This window comes from Neocloeon triangulifer, unplaced genomic scaffold (assembly GCF_031216515.1).
Source record: "Neocloeon triangulifer isolate White Clay Creek 2 clone unplaced genomic scaffold, ASM3121651v1 ptg000001l, whole genome shotgun sequence".
Taxonomy (NCBI): Eukaryota; Metazoa; Arthropoda; class Insecta; order Ephemeroptera; family Baetidae; genus Neocloeon; species Neocloeon triangulifer.
Genome location: NW_026775544.1, coordinates 8183684 through 8207222, shown reverse-complemented (window position 1 = coordinate 8207222; position 23539 = coordinate 8183684). Strand labels below are relative to the sequence as shown.

The window sequence follows — 23539 nt, the reverse complement described above, 5'->3', positions numbered from 1 at the left end:
CTGCTCTTTTACACTATTTTAGAGTTTTTTTTCTAGATTTTGAAGCAGTACGAGCTATACTTTAATTGCGATCTCACGATTTCTAAAATACCATGTTTGGTGCTAAATACGAGCGGAGCAAAAAACTCAGCAATTGTGCCGTAAAATTAAGATTAAAGGCTGCTCTTTCACATTATTTTAAAGCTTCTTTTCTAGATTTTGAAGCAGAACGAGCTATACTTTGACTGAGAACTCAATATTTCAATAATACCATGTTTGGTGCTAATTACGAAGAGAGCAAAAAACTCAGCAATTTTGCCGTAAAATTAAGTGCTAAGGCTGCTCTTTCACACTATTTTAAAGCTTTTTTTCTAGATTTTGATGTAGTCCGAGCTATACTTTGACTGCGATCTCACGATTTCAATAACACCATATTTTGTGTTCAATACGAGCGGAGCAAAAAACTCAGCAATTGTGCCGTAAAATTAAGAGCTAAGGCTGCCCTTTCACACTATTTTAAAGCTTTTTTTCTAGATTTTGAAGCAGTACGAGCTATACTGTGTCTGCGATCTCGATATTTCAATAATACCATGTTTGGTGCTAAATACGAGCGGAGAAAAAACTCAGCAATTGTGCCGTAAAACTAAGATCTAAGGCTGCTTTTTCACACTATTTTAAAGCTTTTTTTCTAGATTTTGAAGCAGTACGAGCAATGCTTTGACTGAGACCTCAATATTTCAATAATACCATGTTTGGTGCTAAATACGAGCGGAGAAAAAACTCAGCAATTGTGCCGTAAAATTAAGATTAAAGGGTGCTCTTTCACAGCATTTTAAAGTTTTTTTCTAGATTATGAAGCAGTACGAGCTATACTTTGACTGCGATCTCTCTATTTCAATAATACCATATTTGGTGTTAAATACGAGCGAAGCAAAACTTTCAGCAATTGTGCCGTAAAATTAAGAGCTAAGGCTGCTCTTTCACACTATTTTCAAGCTTTTTTGCTAGATTTTGAAGCAGTACGAGCTATACTTTGACTGAGAACTCAATATTTCAATAATACCATGTTTGGTGCTAATTACGAAGAGAGCAAAAAACTCAGCAATTGTGCCGTAAAATTAAGAGTTAAGGCTTTTCTTTCACACTATTTTAAAGCTTTTTTTCTTGATTTTGAAGCAGTACGAGCTATACTTTGACTGCGATCTCACGGTTTCAATAATTCCATATTTGGTGTTAATTACGAGTGGAGCTAAAAACTCAGCAATTGTGCCGTAAAATTAAGTGCTAAGGCTGCTCTTTCACACTATTTTAAAGCTTTTTTTCTAGATATTGATGTAGTCCGAGCTATACATTGACTGCGATCTCAATATTTCACTAAAACCATGTTTGGTGCTAAATACGAGCGGAGCAAAAAACTCAGCAATTGTGCCGTAAAATTAAGAGCTAATGCTGCTCTTTCACACTATTTTAAAGCTTTTTTTCTAGATTTTGAAGCAGTACGAGCTACAGTTTGACTGCGATCTCAATATTTCAATTATACCATGTTTTGTGCTAAATACGAGCGGAGCAAATAACCTAGCAATTGCGCCGTAAAACTAAGAGTTAAGGCTACTCTTTCACACGATTTTAAAGCTTCTTTTCTTGATTTTGAAGCAGTACGAGCTACACTTTGACCTCGATCTCACGATTTCAATAATTCCATATTTGGTGTTAAATACGAGTGGAGCTAAAAACTCAGCAATTGTGCCGTAAAATTAAGAGCTAAGGCTGCTCTTTCACACTATTTTAAAGCTTTTTTTCTAGATTTTGATGTAGTCCGAGCTATACATTGACTGCGATCTCAATATTTCAATAATACTATGTTTGGTGCTAAATACGAGCGGAGCGAAAAAGTCAGCAATTGTGCCGTTAAATTAAGAGCTAAGGCTGCTCTTTCACACTATTTTAAAGCTTTTTTTCTAGATTTTGATGTAGTCCGAGCTATACATTGACTGGGATCTCAATATTTCATTAATACAATGTTTGGTGCTAAATACGAGCGGAGCAAAAAAACTCAGCAATTGTGCCGTAAAATTAAGATTAAAGGCTGCTCTTTCACATTATTTTAAAGCTTCTTTTCTAGATTTTGAAGCAGAACGAGCTATACTTTGACTGAGAACTCAATATTTCAATAATACCATGTTTGGTGCTAAATACGAGCGGAGCAAAAAACTCAGCAATTGTGCCGTAAAATTAAGATTAAAGGCTGCTCTTTCACACGATTTTAAAGCTTCTTTTCTTGATTTTGAAGCAGTACGAGCTACACTTTGACCTCGATCTCACGATTTCAATAATTCCATATTTGGTGTTAAATACGAGTGGAGCTAAAAACTCAGCAATTGTGCCGTAAAATTAAGAGCTAATGCTGCTCTTTCACACTATTTTAAAGCTTTTTTTCTAGATTTTGATGTAGTCCGAGCTATACATTGACTGCGATCTCAATATTTCAATAATACTATGTTTGGTGCTAAATACGAGCGGAGCGAAAAAGTCAGCAATTGTGCCGTTAAATTAAGAGCTAAGGCTGCTCTTTCACACTATTTTAAAGCTTTTTTGCTAGATTTTGATGTAGTCCGAGCTATACATTGACTGGGATCTCAATATTTCATTAATACAATGTTTGGTGCTAAATACGAGCGGAGCAAAAAAACTCAGCAATTGTGCCGTAAAATTAAGATTAAAGGCTGCTCTTTCACATTATTTTAAAGCTTCTTTTCTAGATTTTGAAGCAGAACGAGCTATACTTTGACTGAGAACTCAATATTTCAATAATACCATGTTTGGTGCTAAATACGAGCGGAGCAAAAAACTCAGCAATTGTGCCGTAAAATTAAGATTAAAGGCTGCTCTTTCACATTATTTTAAAGCTTCTTTTCTAGATTTTGAAGCAGAACGAGCTATACTTTGAATGAGAACTCAATATTTCAATAATACCATGTTTGGTGCTAATTACGAAGAGAGCAAAAAACTCAGCAATTGTGCCGTAAAATTAAGAGTTAAGGCTTTTCTTTCACACTATTTTAAAGCTTTTTTTCTTGATTTTGAAGCAGTACGAGCTATACTTTGACTGCGATCTCACGATTTCAATAATTCCATATTTGGTGTTAATTACGAGTGGAGCTAAAAACTCAGCAATTGTGCCGTAAAATTAAGTGCTAAGGCTGCTCTTTCACACTATTTTAAAGCTTTTTTTCTAGATATTGATGTAGTCCGAGCTATACATTGACTGCGATCTCAATATTTCACTAAAACCATGTTTGGTGCTAAATACGAGCGGAGCAAAAAACTCAGCAATTGTGCCGTAAAATTAAGAGCTAATGCTGCTCTTTCACACTATTTTAAAGCTTTTTTTCTAGATTTTGAAGCAGTACGAGCTACAGTTTGACTGCGATCTCAATATTTCAATTATACCATGTTTGGTGCTAAATACGAGCGGAGCAAATAACCTAGCAATTGCGCCGTATAACTAAGAGTTAAGGCTACTCTTTCACACGATTTTAAAGCTTCTTTTCTTGATTTTGAAGCAGTACGAGCTACACTTTGACCTCGATCTCACGATTTCAATAATTCCATATTTGGTGTTAAATACGAGTGGAGCTAAAAACTCAGCAATTGTGCTGTAAAATTAAGAGCTAAGGCTGCTCTTTCACACTATTTTAAAGCTTTTTTTCTAGATTTTGATGTAGTCCGAGCTATACATTGACTGCGAGCTCAATATTTCAATAATACTATGTTTGGTGCTAAATACGAGCGGAGCGAAAAAGTCAGCAATTGTGCCGTTAAATTAAGAGCTAAGGCTGCTCTTTCACACTATTTTAAAGCTTTTTTTCTAGATTTTGATGTAGTCCGAGCTATACATTGACTGGGATCTCAATATTTCATTAATACAATGTTTGGTGCTAAATACGAGCGGAGCAAAAAAACTCAGCAATTGTGCCGTAAAATTAAGATTAAAGGCTGCTCTTTCACATTATTTTAAAGCTTCTTTTCTAGATTTTGAAGCAGAACGAGCTATACTTTGACTGAGAACTCAATATTTCAATAATACCATGTTTGGTGCTAAATACGAGCGGAGCAAAAAACTCAGCAATTGTGCCGTAAAATTAAGATTAAAGGCTGCTCTTTCACATTATTTTAAAGCTTCTTTTCTAGATTTTGAAGCAGAACGAGCTATACTTTGACTGAGAACTCAATATTTCAATAATACCATGTTTGGTGCTAATTACGAAGAGAGCAAAAAACTCAGCAATTGTGCCGTAAAATTAAGAGTTAAGGCTTTTCTTTCACACTATTTCTAAGCTTTTTTTCTTGATTTTGAAGCAGTACGAGCTATACTTTGACTGCGATCTCACGATTTCAATAATTCCATATTTGGTGTTAATTACGAGTGGAGCTAAAAACTCAGCAATTGTGCCGTAAAATTAAGTGCTAAGGCTGCTCTTTCACACTATTTTAAAGCTTTTTTTCTAGATTTTGATGTAGTCCGAGCTATACTTTGACTGCGATCTCACGATTTCAATAACACCATATTTTGTGTTCAATACGAGCGGAGCAAAAAACTCAGCAATTGTGCCGTAAAATTAAGAGCTAAGGCTGCCCTTTCACACTATTTTAAAGCTTTTTTTCTAGATTTTGAAGCAGTACGAGCTATACTGTGTCTGCGATCTCGATATTTCAATAATACCATGTTTGGTGCTAAATACGAGCGGAGAAAAAACTCAGCAATTGTGCCGTAAAACTAAGATCTAAGGCTGCTTTTTCACACTATTTTAAAGCTTTTTTTCTAGATTTTGAAGCAGTACGAGCAATACTTTGACTGAGACCTCAATATTTCAATAATACCATGTTTGGTGCTAAATACGAGCGGAGAAAAAACTCAGCAATTGTGCCGTAAAATTAAGATTAAAGGGTGCTCTTTCACAGCATTTTAAAGTTTTTTTCTAGATTATGAAGCAGTACGAGCTATACTTTGACTGCGATCTCTCTATTTCAATAATACCATATTTGGTGTTAAATACGAGCGAAGCAAAACTTTCAGCAATTGTGCCGTAAAATTAAGAGCTAAGGCTGCTCTTTCACACTATTTTCAAGCTTTTTTGCTAGATTTTGAAGCAGTACGAGCTATACTTTGACTGAGACCTCAATATTTCAATAATACCATGTTTGGTGCTAATTACGAGCAGAGCAAAAAACTCAGCAATTGTGCCGTAAAATTAAGAGTTAAGGCTTTTCATTCACACTATTTTAAAGCTTTTTTTCTTGATTTTGAAGCAGTACGAGCTATACTGTGTCTGCGATCTCGATATTTCAATAATACCATGTTTGGTGCTAAATACGAGCGGAGAAAAAACTCAGCAATTGTGCCGTAAAACTAAGAGCTAAGGCTGCTTTTTCACACTATTTTAAAGCTTTTTTTCTAGATTTTGAAGCAGTACGAGCAATACTTTGACTGAGACCTCAATATTTCAATAATACCATGTTTGGTGCTAAATACGAGCGGAGAAAAAACTCAGCAATTGTGCCGTAAAATTAAGATTAAAGGGTGCTCTTTCACAGCATTTTAAAGTTTTTTTCTAGATTATGAAGCAGTACGAGCTATACTTTGACTGCGATCTCTCTATTTCAATAATACCATATTTGGTGTTAAATACGAGCGAAGCAAAACTTTCAGCAATTGTGCCGTAAAATTAAGAGCTAAGGCTGCTCTTTCACACTATTTTCAAGCTTTTTTGCTAGATTTTGAAGCAGTACGAGCTATACTTTGACTGAGACCTCAATATTTCAATAATACCATGTTTGGTGCTAATTACGAGCAGAGCAAAAAACTCAGCAATTGTGCCGTAAAATTAAGAGTTAAGGCTTTTCATTCACACTATTTTAAAGCTTTTTTTCTTGATTTTGAAGCAGTACGAGCTATACTGTGTCTGCGATCTCAATATTTTAATTATACCATGTTTGGTGCTAAATAAGAGCGGATTAATAACTCAGCAATTGTGCCGTAAAACTTAGAGTTTAGGCTGCTCTTTTACACTATTTTAGAGTTTTTTTTCTAGATTTTGAAGCAGTACGAGCTATACTTTAACTGCGATCTCACGATTTCAATAATACCATGTTTGGTGCTAAATACGAGCGGAGCAAAAAACTCAGCAATTGTGCCGTAAAATTAAGATTAAAGGCTGCTCTTTCACATTATTTTAAAGCTTCTTTTCTAGATTTTGAAGCAGAACGAGCTATACTTTGAATGAGAACTCAATATTTCAATAATACCATGTTTGTTGCTAATTACGAAGAGAGCAAAAAACTCAGCAATTGTGCCGTAAAATTAAGAGTTAAGGCTTTTCTTTCACACTATTTTAAAGCTTTTTTTCTTGATTTTGAAGCAGTACGAGCTATACTTTGACTGCGATCTCACGATTTCAATAATTCCATATTTGGTGTTAATTACGAGTGGAGCTAAAAACTCAGCAATTGTGCCGTAAAATTAAGTGCTAAGGCTGCTCTTTCACACTATTTTAAAGCTTTTTTTCTAGATATTGATGTAGTCCGAGCTATACATTGACTGCGATCTCAATATTTCACTAAAACCATGTTTGGTGCTAAATACGAGCGGAGCAAAAAACTCAGCAATTGTGCCGTAAAATTAAGAGCTAATGCTGCTCTTTCACACTATTTTAAAGCTTTTTTTCTAGATTTTGAAGCAGTACGAGCTACAGTTTGACTGCGATCTCGTACTGCTTCAAAATCAAGAAAAAAAGCTTTAAAATAGTGTGAAAGAAAAGCCTTAACTCTTAATTTTACGGCACAATTGCTGAGTTTTTTGCTCTGCTCGTAATTAGCACCAAACATGGAATTATTGAAATATTGAGGTCTCAGTCAAAGTATAGCTCGTACTGCTTCAAAATCTAGCAAAAAAGCTTGAAAATAGTCTGAAAGAGCAGCCTTAGCTCTTAATTTTACGGCACAATAGCTGAAAGTTTTGCTTCGCTCGTATTTAACACCAAATATGGTATTATTGAAATAGTGAGATCGCAGTCAAAGTATAGCTCGTACTGCTTAAAAATCTAGAAAAAAACTTTAAAATACTGTGAAAGAGGACCCTTTAATCTTAATTTTACGGCACAATTGCTGAGTTTTTTTGCTCCGCTCGTATTTAGCACCAAACATGGTATTATTGAAATATTGAGATCGCAGTCAATGTATAGCTCAAACTACTTCAAAATCTAGAAAAAAAGCTTTAAAATAGTGTGAAAAAGCAGCCTTAGCTCTCAATTTTACTGCACAATTGCTGAGTTTTTTTGCTCAGCTCGTATTTCACACCAAATATGGTATTATTGAAATCGTGAGATCGCAGTTAAAGTATAGCTCGTACTGCTTCAAAATCTAGAAAAAAAACTTTAAAATAGTGTAAAAGAGCAGCCTAAACTCTAAGTTTTACGGCACAATTGCTGAGTTTTTTATCCGCTCTTATTTAGTACCAAACATGGTATTATTGAAATATTGAGGAAAGTCTGCATTCAGATATATAATATGTCAATTCGGGTATGTATGCTACATGATTTTTCATACTTTGACATTAAACTCTGCACCACTTTTTGTAAATTGGCAATTTTCAAAATATTAACAGCAAAGGGGATAAATATTTCTATGCAAATAACAACAAGGATTTATCTTTATTTAAACGATTTCTGGATAATTTATGTGAATAATCCAGAATAATTATACTTTATCAGGTTATTAATGTGCATTAATCTGTTAAGCTAATTGTTTGATCTGCTGTTTGTTCTCATGATGCTGGGCCCCCACATGAGAAAAAACAAGTATGTAATTATTAATCATTTAGTACACAAATTGCTGTCAAAATCGACTTATTTTTTAGATTGAATATTAAAAAGATCTTAATAGCGTTAACAGCTTTTAAACTAAAAAATTTTACTTCCTAATAGAAAACCTGGGATGTAAGCAGATTTTTTAATTCCCATTATTGACAGAAAATATCATTTGGGGGCCCACAGTTGCACACTTTAAATTTATCTAGATTTACGTTATTCAGTTGTTTTTGTGCCAATTTCTAAAATTTTCTGATAAATTTTGCCATCTGCTGCTTGCAGGTCAGAAGAAATTTTTGGAGGCAATGGTATAACCGAGGCAAGGGCGGAAAAAGGCTAAAACCGGCATGACTGCGACTGTGAGATCTCATCATTTCAATCGCATTTGGTAAGTTTGATTTTATACAGCTTCTATCTGCAATAAAATCAAGGTTTATTATTTTTAGTCTTGAAGTGATATTTTTTTTTTTTTTTTTTAAAGAGAACTGATTAATTTTCAATCTACAGGACCGAACAGAGAATCTGTTGGAGGCACCGTTGGGGATAACTGGGTGAGCGAGTCCAGATGTAATGGTCTGCTGTTGCTTTAATGGGCATTACATGTCTGCGACCGACCCTCCCTGCACCTGGTAAGGAGCAGAGGGGGAGGGGGGCAATTGGTAGCATGAGCTGACCCTTCAAGAACCCCCCTACAGCGTCCACCGTACGGGTAGCCAAGGGTTGCTGATCAAACAGCAAGGGTTTTGTTGATCCCTGAGCCTCATCCTGAACTGTCAGATGCTGGATTGCCTGGCTGGCACCCTAGCTGGCGTACCTTCACCGGCGTCAGCTCTCACCCACACAGGTCTTGTTTGCCAGGCCAAAGAGGACGATTGAAACTTCACGGGTAAAAATAATTCATCTCTTATATCATAAAAAACATTTTCATTATTTTTTTTCGCTCACATGTTAAAAGTGTTGACATAATTATGCATTTTTCCTTTAGAAATTAATTTGAAAATGAATTTAGTCACCAATCCTCTTTAATAAATCAATTTTAATTCTAATATCAGTTGGTGGAGCTGCAGAAGACTAAGGAAGCAAGGCAAGTCTGCAGAAATCAAAGGGAACATTTTGAAGAAGGCAAACCCCATCATCATCAGAAAGCCTGACATCATGGAGCCGCCCTGCTCTAGACCAGTCAGCTCAATAAGGTCAGTGGTTTATCATTTTTATTTTAAAATCTAAATTTATTATTTGTTTGCATACTTGGTGGGTGATGAACACACACATGTGTTTCCTAATGATTAAAACTGGAGACTATGACTGCTGCCGGGAGTAATTTTTTTAATTCAATTCATTTATTCTCGCAACAAGTCATACAGAAAAATGGAAAAGTCACATTGGGAGAGTTCACTAATTTTTGATGACTATTTTTGTCTTGTAAAGTAATACAATATATTAAAAAACTAATTTAAATAGTTTAAAGTAAAATAATGACACATTTATTTCAATTTTTCACAATGAATTCAAATTATATCACGAAGGGTTAGAAAAAGAATTTTAGATAGGTGTCATGTGTGTCTTGCTGTTTTTGAAACCATCTTTTTTGTGTTGCAAGTTGCAACAACAAGACACAAGACTAGTAACACTCGCCACCTATCTCGATTTCCTTTTCTGCAACTTTTGATACATTCCTAATTCAATTGGAATATTTGAAGTTAATGAGCTCATACATTTTTTTTTAAATTACAAAATACAATTTGTATTTCCGAAATGGAACAAATTTACATCTCAAACTTAATTTAATTACAAAAATATTTAATTTTTCGGAGTTAGGAAATTTTATGTGCATGAAATGCCAAGGATAAGTAAATTTATTTTTCTACTTTCGTTTTGTTTAAAATTTTTTAAATAATATTAGTAAGGAAAATTAAAAACAATTTCAATTAAATTCCGTTGGACAAAGATTTTTTGTAAGCTTTGGATCTCAATCCTGTATGAATTGGGGATAATTAATTGGAGGCGGGATAAAACATTATTTATCCAGGGACAGTGGGAAAAATTTCTTTCTATGGATTTATCCTGGTATATATCTTTTATACCTGGAACCTGGAGAGCCAAGTCTATTAAATCTCCCCCATTATTTAATACAAACTCTATAAAAAATATAATTGAGTCAGTGCAACAGAACTAATGAAATAATATTTTATCATTTTACACATATTGGATAAGGTTAAATAAAATACAAATTAAGCACGTCTGGATAGTGCAGCAAATATGTAGCACGTTGAAATGCCTGGAAGCATTTTTTGTCCTCGTAAACAAGCAGCTGTTTGTGAATTAATTTTGTATCATTTTGAGCTACGACTTTCTGATTTTGTTTCTGCGCCATCCTCCCGCTTTGCTATGGATGATTTAAGTCGTAAAATATTTGCACAGCTCCCCTCCTCGGGCTTAAAATTCTCAATATTGCTGCGTAAATGTTATGTGTGCGCACAGACATGCATCCGCGCTTTCGTTGTATTCTGTCGTTTTGTGTTTTCTGCTGTGTGTACCAAAGATATAAAATTGGGCGCCGTAAAAAATTTATCTCTCCATCTCACCCGACTCTCTCTTTCTTGTTTGCGATCTGTGCACTCGCGCGCGCCTTTAGTTTCCTCCTTCCACTTGGCACTGATTGATTTTTAACGATCGCGTTTGCCGTTTTTATTCACAGCACTTACGTGGCGACAAAAATTTCTAGTGTCCAGTGCATCAAAGCGCAATCAATTATCCAATCTGCAAGCATGGAACGTCGATTCGCAACTGAAAAAAGTCAACAAAAATAACAAAACCCTTCTTTTCAAGCAAATATTTTCTGAATAACAAGTTCTAACAAGTATAATTTTCTGCTACGATAAACATACTAAAATTATCTCTTGTTAAACTTGAGTGAAAAAGTTGTTCTTTTCGCATAGACTTCTTATAAAGTTAAGCTCAAAAAAATTTGGGCACGTTTCAAAAGTGCGAATTCGCACACTTTTTCCGTACCATATTGCGAAAGGGCGCAAGTTGGATTTAATTAATTTCCAGCTACCCCTTTTCCAAGCATCCCCTTTAGAGACGAAAAATGAAGAATAAAAAAGAACAGACCGTCCACTTTAAAAAAGGCCAGAAATTTCGCAAGAGGGAGAGAAAGCAGCCGATCTCTCTCTCCGGTGGTAGAACTTGGTGTTTTTCCCACCAGGGGCGTTGGCTGTCCCATTGACTGGGGTGGCAGTGACAGTGGCTCAGTACTCGGCGCCCAGTGCTGCGGGTTGGATCGTTCTCGTCTCTCCGAACGAGCACTCTGCATCTTTTCTCTCTCACACAAACGCTGAGCTGCAAAAGAAAGGCAAACAAAATCACTTCAACAAATTTTTCGCCCGGTCGGCGAGCTTGTCATGCGGAATCGCGGCTGCCGATCGGCCGCCACCGCAACCTGACTGTTCGATCTTCAGATTGCAAATACCTGTGGAAGAATTGACGAACAAACGTTACTGTCAGTGTTTTTCTTTGGACCAACCCCCGGCTCACGCGGCTTCGAGGACAAAGATGTGCGCGTGATGATAACGAACAGTGTCAGCGAAAAGTGTGAATTAATATTTCATCTCGGCAAGAAGATGCTGTTCTCCGGGATTTGGCTGGCGGTGGTGCTGATGCTCGCCGGCACGGCCTCGGCAGTCAAAGAAGGTGAGAGCCCCTGCGCCGTTAGGCAATTTGTTGAGCACGCTTAATAATCCGGATGCATAAGATGGCAAAGCGAGATTTACGGTGTGTTCGCTGAATTGGTAATTGAATTAGCGCGCTGTTGGGCGTTTACTTTTGTGGGACTGAGTGCTCTTCGCCTCTCTTGAGTCTTGAGTCAGACGCAAATCGTTGAGAAAACTAGGTTAAACAGGGTAGATAAAATTTCTTGCAGTCTTTCTAAGTGAGTTTTATGCAGGGATTGTTTTCTGAAGTGCTCAATCACCGAAGTTTATAAAACTGGAAAAGTACATAAGTAAATTAAATTAATATTTTTACCATTATTAATTCACTTCTTCTATAAAGATATTAATTGGAGTTGCTCATCAATAAAATATGGAAAGTTTGAGCTCCTGCAAGTTTCTGCAAATGAGATAATTTCAGTCATGCCCTCCCATCGTGATGTAATACGCTCCTTAAACTATAACAAAATCGAGTTTGCAGCACGTACCTTTCTTGATCTTTCTTGATGGGATGTATTATAAAAGCAGGAGTGCCATAAAAGTTTCCCAGTTGAAACACCAAGGGATCTATTTGAATAATAAAAGAAGCCGACTTTATTACACAGCGAATTTGTGATTTATAATACCTGCCCGCGCGCTCGGTAGTTTCGGCTCGTGTACGAACATTTTCATACATAGGCATGTAATCAGTAGGAGGCAGTGTGCTCAATTATCCATGGCCGCCAGTGGCGTGCCACTGCTTGGCGTTGTTTGTTGTTGTCCAAAAAGTTTCCACGCCTGAAATGTGATGGCGATTAATATTTCCCAAAATTAGTGTCCATTACTGTAGCTCAATGGCGCAGCATGCGCTCTGCCATTAATCTAAATTATCTGGATAAAATTATCAGCGTTCGTATAATATGTATATTTTCTCCGGTGCCACAGCGTGTGTCATTCCGTGTAGTGGAATTACACAATTACACCAACCATTTCAATGAATATTTTACGACCGCCGTAAAATTTCATTGGACCCTGTAGACGCTCATTCATTTTCATAAAGTAGCGCGCTAGAGTCTGTCTCTCTCGCTCTCCGTAGTTTTAGTTTTCCGACCCGGTCAAATTTTCCACCTCTGCTTTCATCATTTTCGCGTCAACTGCCACAGTGGAGCGTTTGATTCACAGGACGCTTTTATCGCCGGTTTGATTTGCCGCCGCCGCCGCGCCACTTCCAACCAACCGCGCAGTGAAGAATGAATGCAATTTAACTCTCGTTGCCGACGCGAAAAGAAAGAAGTAGCGACTCTGCATTTAAGTCGATGTTCGGCAAGAGGTTCTCTCTTTGACACTGATTTCCTTCTTGCTTCATTCGCGCGCTCTCAAACATCAAACGGCAGAGGCTCAACATCTCCGTCTCAACTCTTTTATCGCTCTCACAACTCAAAATATTAGCGGCTGACGGAGGGAGTTGGAAATTTCCTTTATAAATTGATATTCAATGGGTATTTATTATTAATTACTTCAAAAGCGCTAATTTTGATAAACATGTTGTGGCTAATTGTAAAAGGAATTAAATAGAAACGAGGGTTTTACAGATTTTCAATGAAAATACAAAGCAGAAAATATCTGTAAGGAAAATGAGAATTTTTTGTGCTTGTTAAATTAATTAAAAACAGTTTTCAGAAAGACTGCCAAAATAGTAGTTTTGTATTTAAAAAAAGGACAATTTTTTACTGTTTTCCAATTTGAATGAAATCGAGGCTTTTCATTCAATTTGATTTGATTAAGTTGCTCTACTGAATGAGATTCAACACTACGGTGTGGTTTTTTGGTGAATGTAATTTAAGTGTTTTTTATTCTAAAATTAGCAGGAGTAATATTGGTAATAAGTTCAATCTAAAAATTAATTTTTAAAGAAAATACTTCTGCCATTTTTTACAAACTAATTAAGATATTGAATGGTAAAAGTTGAATTGAAGCTTAATTAAAAGGAAATTTTATTTATTTATTTATTTTTTGAAAGAGTAGAAAAAGTTGCAACAATTTTTACGTTATAGACAGAGGAAAAGTATAATTTAATTTTATAAATTCATGAATAATGATAATCAAATAGAGATTCTCTCTTCATATTTGTTGTACACAAACTTTATTCAAACTCTAACAGTTCAGGAGAAACTGGTTGTATTAACCAATTTGAAAAAAATAGCAACCTTTTTAATTTTGAAGAGCTATCACTTCTCATCTCCAAACCAATTCTGTCATTTACACTTTCTAAACCTACAGAATATTGGTACAGTGCAAAAAGAGGACGTTTCTGACGCGCCAAACATCGAACTTGATAAAATCCAAGTTATCCCGGCGTGCGGCGTGCAAACTTGGCTAACACTTATCAGGTGCCGATAACAAATTCCATTCAACCGATAGGACTTGAAATTGCCACCACTTTGTCTCCGCGAAGTGCATCTGTCAAAAACTCGGGCGTATGAGGCTGTCACGGAGCTTCTCCTTCGACTGCCACCGTCCCATCAATAAGACTCTCGATTTCGATCGAGCGCGCCCTATATAAATTATCCGCCGCCTTTTATCTATTAAATCTGGAAAGCGGTGGCGGGTGTGTGAAGTTTGAGGCTTCCGCAACACATGTGCGTGCCTGGCTGGCATTAACGCGCGCCCAGCTCCGCCTTTGTGCGCCCGGGAGTGCCGCCGGATTGCCCGAGTTAGTCGCTGCTCAAACGGCTAATTTATATACCTATATGTGTGCAGGCTGCGAGAGACGCGCGCGCGTTGAATGACTTCTAATTTGGAGCAAATAACGTGTAATTTGCCGCGTAGATTGAAATTAAATATGCAACCAGACGCACGTGGGAATTCGCGAAAGGGCAAACACATATTTGTTTGAAGAAGCTGCTCACACGTGCGATTTTGTCTCAATTATGCCAGTCACATACACGGGCTAATTTGATTTGGCGCCATGCTAAATTATTGATTGTAGTGTGCGTATGCTTTCGACAAATGTTTGCGCTCGTGGAGTTCATTTTGATATACTGTCTGTGCGCTTGTTTATAATTGAAACTTTGTGATATATGTGCACGGTATATACGACGCATTTTGTGTTGTGTAATTTAATTTATCGGTGTATATTCTGCAGTAAAGACTTTGAAATGGCGTGGCGCGTGACTGCTGTCTGGCACAAAGGCTGTATTGTTTGATCAGTTCACGGAATGCAGACTCATTAGCTGATTTGATTGCTTTGGGCTTTGTCTGGCTTCCAGAGACATATGTCGATCATAAAAGAATCCTGAGCTCAATGATTTTACTGTCGAAATGTTTGTAGTGCCGCTTCCCTTATTTAATTTGCATTCAACTCTTATTTTGAAGCTTATGCAACCGCCTAAAAGTGTTCTGGAACGGATATTAACTTTAATTTCCTATTCATGTGTAGTAAGCAAACCTTAAACGATGCAGAAGCAGAAGTTAAATTTTATTCAAAACTTTTTAATTTTCAAAAATTCCTTATTTTTTGTGCAAGTCAACTTACATTTCCATTGTCATAATCTAAAATCCGTTTAGTATTTTCTTGCCGATGTGGGCGACTTTGAAGATTTTTTTCAGCAGGTGGCGAAGTAAAATCTCTAAGGCCACCGAAGGAGGAAAATACGGAAAGAGGATTAATTCAAAGAAGGAAAATATAAGAAAATAAGTGTTGCGGGGGCTGCATATATCCCTCATATTGGTCATTTTGCACACATTCACTATTTTTCATTGCTTTCATTTTTAATATAATTTAATCAATATGTGTCAACAAGTTTTAGTAATCTGTGTAATGCCAATTAAAGTTAATAGCTAAAGCTGTTGAAAAATTTAGCATAGTTGTTACTCTTAAGATAACCACCTAAATAACTATTTAATCTTGATATACCCTAATTTTGATTGTACATGCCATTTAAAATTTATTATTCTTAATTGCAAAATTGTATGCATATCTATGGTAAAACAAATCGATTTATTAATCTCATTTGGCCACTTATGTTGCTAAAAATTGCACGTCTTAACTTTCACAAGACTTCAGAAACACAAAAACTTCCATAAAGTGCTTGTTGCGATTAAATATTGAGCAAGTGACAAATCCAGAAACATTTAGCCAGAAAGGGTGCGATTTGCATAGCACTCTAGAAAATAATTACTTTTCTTGCCGGCGGGCTTCTTTCTGCGCGCCGTTTGACCTGAGCAGGCGCTAATGAATTAAAAATGAGCGAGAGAAAGCCGTAGCTCACGCCTGCCCCCTCTCTCTTCCATAAATTAATTCACTCGAGTGTATCAAAAGTAATTAATATTCATTTATAAATGCGTCTAAATATGTGTGTGTGTGTGTGCCGAGAGCATTTCTGAGCGCGCGAAAAACATAAATTTCAGGCGTGTCATAAAAACTCGAGCCAAGTATTAATGAGCGAGCGCTCGCACCACCGCTTAAAAATTAATGCCGGCAACAGCAGTAACGAATTATCCTCGAAAGAGAAACGGGCATTCTAACCTCATACCTCTCTCTCCTCCATGCTTTTCGTTCTATATATTTATATATCCACGAGCTTGCTCTTTTTGTTTCCATTGCATTTGCGTGTGACTCGTTTCCATGCATTGTTTGGAGTTAACTTGTGCGCGCGCCAGTGCGTGTGACAATCGGTGCGTTTTCTTGCGGCGCCGGTTGAAATAAATTTTGTAAATAAAAACGGAAGAGAAGTCGCACACACTCACGAACAACAGGGGTGCGTAAAACGAAGTAATCGAGCCGTCTCGTAATTTGACGTGCGTGGCGTTGCGTGCAAGCTTTTTTTTATTTATCGTGTGCCCCATGACACACACGTGTGTATTTTCTTTTCTTTTTTATTATCAATATTTATTGGAGTTGCGAAGCGCATTTCTGTCCAAAGTGAGACGCACCTGTGCCGGTTTGACAAGCCGCTCGCTGAGATTGATGCGATGAATTATTCGTTGCCGCTTTGATTGGCAAACAAATCTGCAGCTGAAAAGCCGTCCGCCTTCTCGAGCGCCTTTGATTTATTCGAATCAATTATGCAGTGAAGCCATACACAAGGCGAGGGGAACGCCTAGCCATTAACAGCTTGCTTTCTTTGCCGTACAAAAAATCAGAGTTCTTTATTATTGACAATATTCGAGGAAAAATCAAAACTTCACCGATATCATTTTGGTCTCACTCAGCATCTTTATTTAATTAACTTAATTTATTTAATATTCATTAACGATAATTCAAAATGAAAAATATTTTTATTCAAACAATTTCATCCACTGAGTGGGCTGATATATTTAACCATCAGCACTTTATTCCACTAAAGGAATATTAAAATAAAATACGCCTAAAAATTAATCAATTAGAAGCCAGCGAGTAAAGCAATCACCAAATTGATTTTCCTCAAAGGTTTTTGCTGTAAAGCAACAAGAACACGCTCTCGAGAGGGCTTTGATGTGACGGCATCAATTGGCTTTTGTTTTGCAGGAAACTCGCTTTATTCGTTGTGAAATTCTCGTAAGCAGTACAGGAAACGTGTGTTGATAAATGGTTCGAGTCGCAGGTCAAATTTCATTACTGTAGCAACGTGCACGGTTTAAAGCGTAGAGACGTTTGCTCGCTATTAATTTATTTTATGTGTGCCATGTGCTGTCGACGGGCGCTGTTTTGCATGCGGTGCAAATCAAAGCTGACCAATCATGAGAATGGCGAGGGGTTGTTTGGTAAGTGAATTGGAGGTGCGGGTTAGGGGTGTATTTGCTAAATTATGTGTGATAACAAAGGATTAAAAGCAGCAAGGGGGAGTCAAGTCAGTCAAACAATGGCGCTGAGCCCAACAAAGAAGGGAACGTGTTAAGAATAATGATATGAGTTACTCTTTAATTAAAATGCAGCAAAATTAACTCTTGAAAGCTTTATTCTAATGATTTATTTATTTAAAAAAATCACATTCTTGTAATTAATTTTTAGTTTTCAGGTAGCAAATTAATTAAGCATTAAATTTTATATTATTGTTTTGGCTTTAAATTGATTTTTGTTTAATAATTTAGAATATTTAATTTTTTTCGAGGTATCCATTTTATACAGTTAAAAGGAATTAATATCAATTATTGGAAATTTCGAATTTATGGCCTTTTTTCTTTTCAAATCAGATGGGTCAGTATAGGAATCGGCATATTTTTTACGGGCAGACCATCCAAAAATGTCATTTTCTCTTGTAGAAAGATCGTAAATTCCAGCGACAACCTTTTTTATCGGCGCATAAAAAGTGGTCAATTGCGAGCAAGGCTGGTGGCGAAATTCGGCCGTTTGGATTTAACGCTAGACGGACAGAGCCGCTCGGGCTGACTGTGTGAGAGAGAAAGCACATACATCACGTCAGAGCGCGTACGGTGGGTGTCCTTTTTGTTCGACAGGCCCGCCACATACGCTTACACACAGTGGGATTAAACACATCAAATAATAAGCGCTCAGTGCACGCATACACACTTTGATGTGTAAGGATTTCACGCATCAAATATTAGCTGCCGCCGTGATACGGGCGCGCGTGTGTGCCGAACAACGCAAATAGATCGAACCGCAAGCTCGGCCCTGAACAAGCAGGGCGGACAGCCAGACTCCTCCGCGCGGGGCATAAAGATTTTTTTATGTTTTTGAATATAAAAAAGTCATATAACAACACCGTAGTGTTTTACTTGTGGAGAAATTTCGCCGCTTAAAAGGGGATAAAATTCGCGATGCTTATCTATTAGGCAGCGCACCAAACGAAGAAGTAAAAAAAAACGGGTCAAAAATACGTTCCTCTCGGGCGGGGAGAGAAAGAAAGAAAGGGGGAATAATGTTGGCATTTTCATATATAATATTTTCCGCCTCACTTTTATGGTCGCGGAGGAAAATATTGAAGAAAGGCCGTTCTGCTCTCGGTCGGCACCTCATCGCCCGCTCGGAGCCCCCGGCGAGAAGAAGCGGCAAAGGGAAGCCGCAATCCTTTTTTCTTGCTAGCCAACGAGAAAACTTTAAACCTCCCCCCGCAGCAGCTTTTCGAATATCGCCGGCTATCACAACTTTGGACGCAACCTGGTGTGCTGTGCAAAGGTTCTTAGAGTCTTTTCATCTCTAGCCTCTCTGTGCGAAACTTAATCACGCAATCTCTTTCTCTTTTCTAAAGGGAATTGCTTCCGATGTGCGCTCACCTTCGCAGCTAACAAAGTGCCTCGGCTCCTCCTGTAATGAATCACCTGCCGGGCAATGTTGCTCCGCTCGAAGACGCGACATTTCATTATTAACCCCTTACAACTGCCGCCAGATTGAGTCGCTCCTCTATTTTGCTTTCTGTGCATGGGTGGGAATAAATTTTCAATTACCTCCAAACCGCGGCAGCCACCCCTCCACTACATTATTTTATTCGATTCGTACGCGATGCGACTGTCGATTTGCCTAATCAGTTCTCCTTTCAAAATTATTATCCAATTTCACTCTTTTTGATGTGCGGCCTACAGCGTAGCCCGCTCTGCTTATCAGCCGCGAATAATGGCGTGTGCGAGCATCGAAGAAAAAATAACGCACCCTCCCCAGGGTCGGTTCTGTGCAAAAGCGTGCTACTTTTTTGTTCGGAAAAGTGCCCCACATGGAAATATTGTGTGCGTATATGCGAGTGTTTTATCAGAAAAATGTCAGCCTGAGATGATTAAGGGCTCCCCCTCACATATATGCCTGCACTAAAGAACGCACTCACGCTGCTGCCGGGGTGTATTTTTATATGCGCGGGCCACACGCATAATTGCACGCAATCAAGCAATCACAGAGACGAGAAATTACTCCCCGCGTCGCGGGAATGTTTGTGATGTGGAAACGTGCGTGGTGATAAGTAACATGCGGAGAAACGGCGTTTATAATGAATAGGTGCGTGTAATGCAACTTAAGAATGGCCATTAAAGCAAAGTGATTTATTCTAGAGCATGAGAAAATTGAATTTTCATAATAAATTTGCGTGCGCATGTCAAAAATGTGGAACCTGATGAATTATAAAGACTAGATTAAAATTTATAAAAAAAAATTAAAAATGATTTTTGATTGATATAAAATTTATGTTATATTTTTATTGATATGTAAAAACTAATTTGAAATCTTTTCAAGGCCTTCACAAATTTAAATGGTTCAAATGTTGGGAATTAATTAACTATTTTCTAATGTAATTAATTTTAAGAAATTTTACCATGGTTTTGAGTACAAATCAAAAAATTAAAAGCATACACAGATTTAAATCCAGCAAAGGTAAATATTTAGTTAAATAATTTTTTTTTTTTTTAATTGACGATGTTCAAAATTAAATAAACCATTGAATTTTTTAATGATACTAATTGTCACTTTCAAACTCTAAAAAAATAATTTTTCCTGTTTCTCTCTATGATTTTTAATTCCATTTTCACGCGCCATTGTTGCTTCATATAACAATAAATAAGTTAATGGGAAAAGCTACATGTTAACTTACTTAACAGCATTGCAGCCAGCGAGTGCAATGCGCCATTCATCTTTCTATATTCGCTGCACATCCATAGCGCACTCGCAGCGTGTGAGCAAAATACTTAATTTATCGACGAGTGTGTTATTATTATTATGACCAGCAGTCGACGAGAGCTTTAATTTACTCCATCAGCCTCGCCGCAGGATCTAAAACAACACACACGGTCGCATCACGGCGAGGAAAATTGCTTTCGACGAAAGAGCAGTGGAAAAATCATGGCTGGACTCAATTAAAGCTGAAATTGCTTGCGCGGCCCCGTCGGCATGTTCAAAAGAGGAGTCGAGGAAAAAAATGGTTGGATGGGAATCTGATTGCCACTTCAATGCCCACGGTCATTAGGCGTCGCTTTCTGTATAAAATAAAAGCAGCAGCCAGAGCGAGCGATGCTCGAGTTTTTGCCTCGATCACACCGTATGTACAAAAGAAAGTAGAAGAGGTGCGGCCATTTGTTCTAGAGTTTTTGCGTCTGCCAGAGGCATTTTATTCCGGTCAAGCCCCGTGAGTTTTCCCGGTCGGACAAGAGCGCTGGCAAAACTCTGCGAAGAGGAAGAATAAGATTTCCCAGCACGGCTGTGCGCAGAGGAGGGTGAGGGGCAAGCAAAGTGTATAGATTAGTCAACTCAATCAAAGCTGGAATGACTTTAATCTCTCTAGCTCTCTCTCTCTCAAAAACGCCTCCTTTTGTCTTCTCTTTCGGCCGAGGGAAGACCGACCGTCTTTCCTTTTCCCTTTTTCATCCAGCTTTTGTGCGACACTTTTGTGTGTGTGAAATAGTGGTGTGCTGGGAGATAGGTCATTGTAATTACACGTACAATTATTTCGGCTTAAGGAGCTAGAGTGGATCTTTTATTGCGAGATAAACTTGTGAATGGGATTTCCAAGGCGGGGTAATTAACTGAAATTAATTAACCGGAACTACTTAAACATGTCCCACCACTTCCTAATGGGTCTCCTTGCGTGCGCTAATCTTTGCACTCCTTTTTTTACTCCCTACCTGAGGCGGAGAAATTCGTTTTGTGCAGATTGGAATCCATGTTGCTCGATTATTTTCATTTGTATAGGCAGCAAAGAGCACTCGTCGTTGTTGCGAAATGCGGCAGAAGAAGTGAGTTAAGCCGAGCTGCTCTTTCTCCCTCATGCGCCCTTTGTTGACCAACAAAAAGTGCCACAAGAAAGTTGCTCTGACGCAACTTTGTGAGCGCCCGGTTGAAAAACTTTCCGGCGATCCACGGCTTGAGCGCAGGTTTTATTACACGTGTCGCGACATTTAAATGAATGCTGCGCTTAAAATCTCCTCCTGGGGACCTCGACCCACGCACCCTCTCAGATAGAACCGACAAAGTTTGCTCCCTACTTTAATTAAAGTCTTCGATGCAAGCTAAAACTAAATACAACTTTCTTTTCTTTAAATCCCTATAGAAAACCCTGAGGAGAGATTTTATTCTTGGGATGTTAAAGGAAAAACAAAAATAATCTTAATATTTTTAATACAAAAAACTTTTAGAGTATGGTCATGATAAGCTCTTTCTTAAAAGTATGTCAAAATATATTTTAGTAAAAAATTACACATAAAATACATGGTGATTTTTTAATTTAAAGTCGGATTTACCTCGATGGGTATTGAGAGTTGTTTATTGTTTAAGAAAAAACATTATCCTGCGCTCTACAGTTTTTGGCTGCGGACTGCAGCCATACTTCATGAGCTGTGAAATCATTTTGACAAGAATTAGTGCAACCAACTTTTTTTAAATATTTTTTCTTTCAAATTAACACTTTTTCGTATAAAAAATTGTTCAATAGTTACAATTTTTTTTAATTCATATTGTCAAATTTTTGTGTAAAAAATTGTTTTGTATAATAATTTTGAATAATTTTTCACGAAAAAGTTTTAATTTTAAAGAAAAATATATAAATAAAAAAATTAGTTTTAGTTCCAATTATTGTCAATATGATTTCACAGCTAATGAATTATGGCTGCAGCCCGCAGCTGAAACATGTAGAGCAGGATATTGTTTTCTTAAACAATAAACAACTCACAAAATCCCATCAAGGAAACGCCGACTTTAAATTTCAAATCACCATGAATCAACCCCCGATCGTGACCACAAAATCATACATAAAATAACATTAATTTACTAAAAATAAAACATTTTTTATAACCAAATGTTGAATTAACAATTCATAAAATAATTGAGGTATTTTTTCTGTTCCAGGACTACTTGCTAATATTAGTATAAAAATCTCAACAAATATATTTACTAAATTTTCGTTTAAATTAAAAATTTTTTCTTGGGCAATTTTAATTAACTTATTCTCTAAAGAAAAGCATACCCTTTCAAACAAAGCGTTCTGCGAGTTCCATTTTCACAAATTTCTTCCTTTGTAGACCAGGCTCTACAAAAAAATAGATGCCTGTTCTCCTCTTCGTTCTCTCTCATCGAGATTGTTGTTTGATGATAAGGAACCTGTGTGTGTTTTGCAAAGTTCCTAGCTCACGCCGTCGGCGTTAAATGGCAGCAGCGAGAAAGAGAACAAGGGAAGAGTCGGAAGGCAATTAGGCCGCGGGTGTCAAGTCAACACCCTTGACAGGGCGCTCTCTCTTTCTGCCAAAACAGCAGCTGTCCGTGGAGAGGCCATTATAAATCGACCTGCTCCTTTCAGTCCTTTCGCTTGGAGCTGGGAAATAATAATCATCACATCAGAGAGCCAAAGTGAACGCGCGCGTGCAAATTCGGTGAAAAAAATTTGGCCTCTTTTGTCCACTCGGTGCCGGGCCATATATATTGAAGTTCAATATGTATAAGCGCCACTCTCAAAGAACTCACTGGGCAGCGCCGAGAGATACACACACAGACCGATGCTTTCAAAGCGCGCGTTTTGAGGGCACTTGAAGATTTCACCCGCTTTTCAAGTTGGCCCGAGGCCGCCCAATTGAGCCTTGAATAATCGCGTTTGCTCCTTTGCACATCAAAGGTCGGTGCTGCCGGGTGATTCCTCGCTCCTGATGGACCCTCTTCAACCCTCAAAAGAATGAGTTTGCTCATCTGGCCTGTGGGAAATATTTCATCGCAGCAACGAGAGCTGAATTTACACAAATCGATTCGCACGCAGCGCTTGTTTGCTTTCATTTGTGTTGCCGCATTCTGTCACGCTGTGCTGCAGAAACCCATTCACAAGACTAGTTTATATCTTTTCTGATATAACCTTATATTTTTGCCCCATTTTTGAATCGTCAGGCATTTTTAGCAGAAATCATTTTGGTTATTTGTTAGCCACACATTTTCCGAGGGTCAATTTTAACTTCACAGCGTTTATCAACGTTCAGGCGGTCACGCAATGTCACTACGCTGAATTATGACTTTATTTAATCGAGAGAGATATTAGGCACTGGAGGTATAGGAAATGTTTTCATTCGTGACATTTGGCAGATTAGTCACTTGAATAATTAGACCAACGTCCA

General features: G+C 37.5%; 1 protein-coding gene across 2 annotated transcripts in view; it reads left to right on the top strand.

Annotated features, from left to right (window-relative positions):
- Nucleotides 1-11127: 11127 nt before the first annotated feature.
- The window catches only part of LOC132205515 (hemicentin-1-like), a 210292-nt gene continuing 197880 nt past the window's right edge, over nucleotides 11128-23539 (top strand). For both annotated transcript variants that reach the window (XM_059634617.1, XM_059634610.1), the window contains exon 1: nucleotides 11128-11537. In XM_059634617.1, coding sequence (XP_059490600.1) covers nucleotides 11411-11537 — 127 coding nt within the window. In that variant the 5' untranslated portion in view covers nucleotides 11128-11410. The remainder of the gene's footprint in view (nucleotides 11538-23539) is intronic.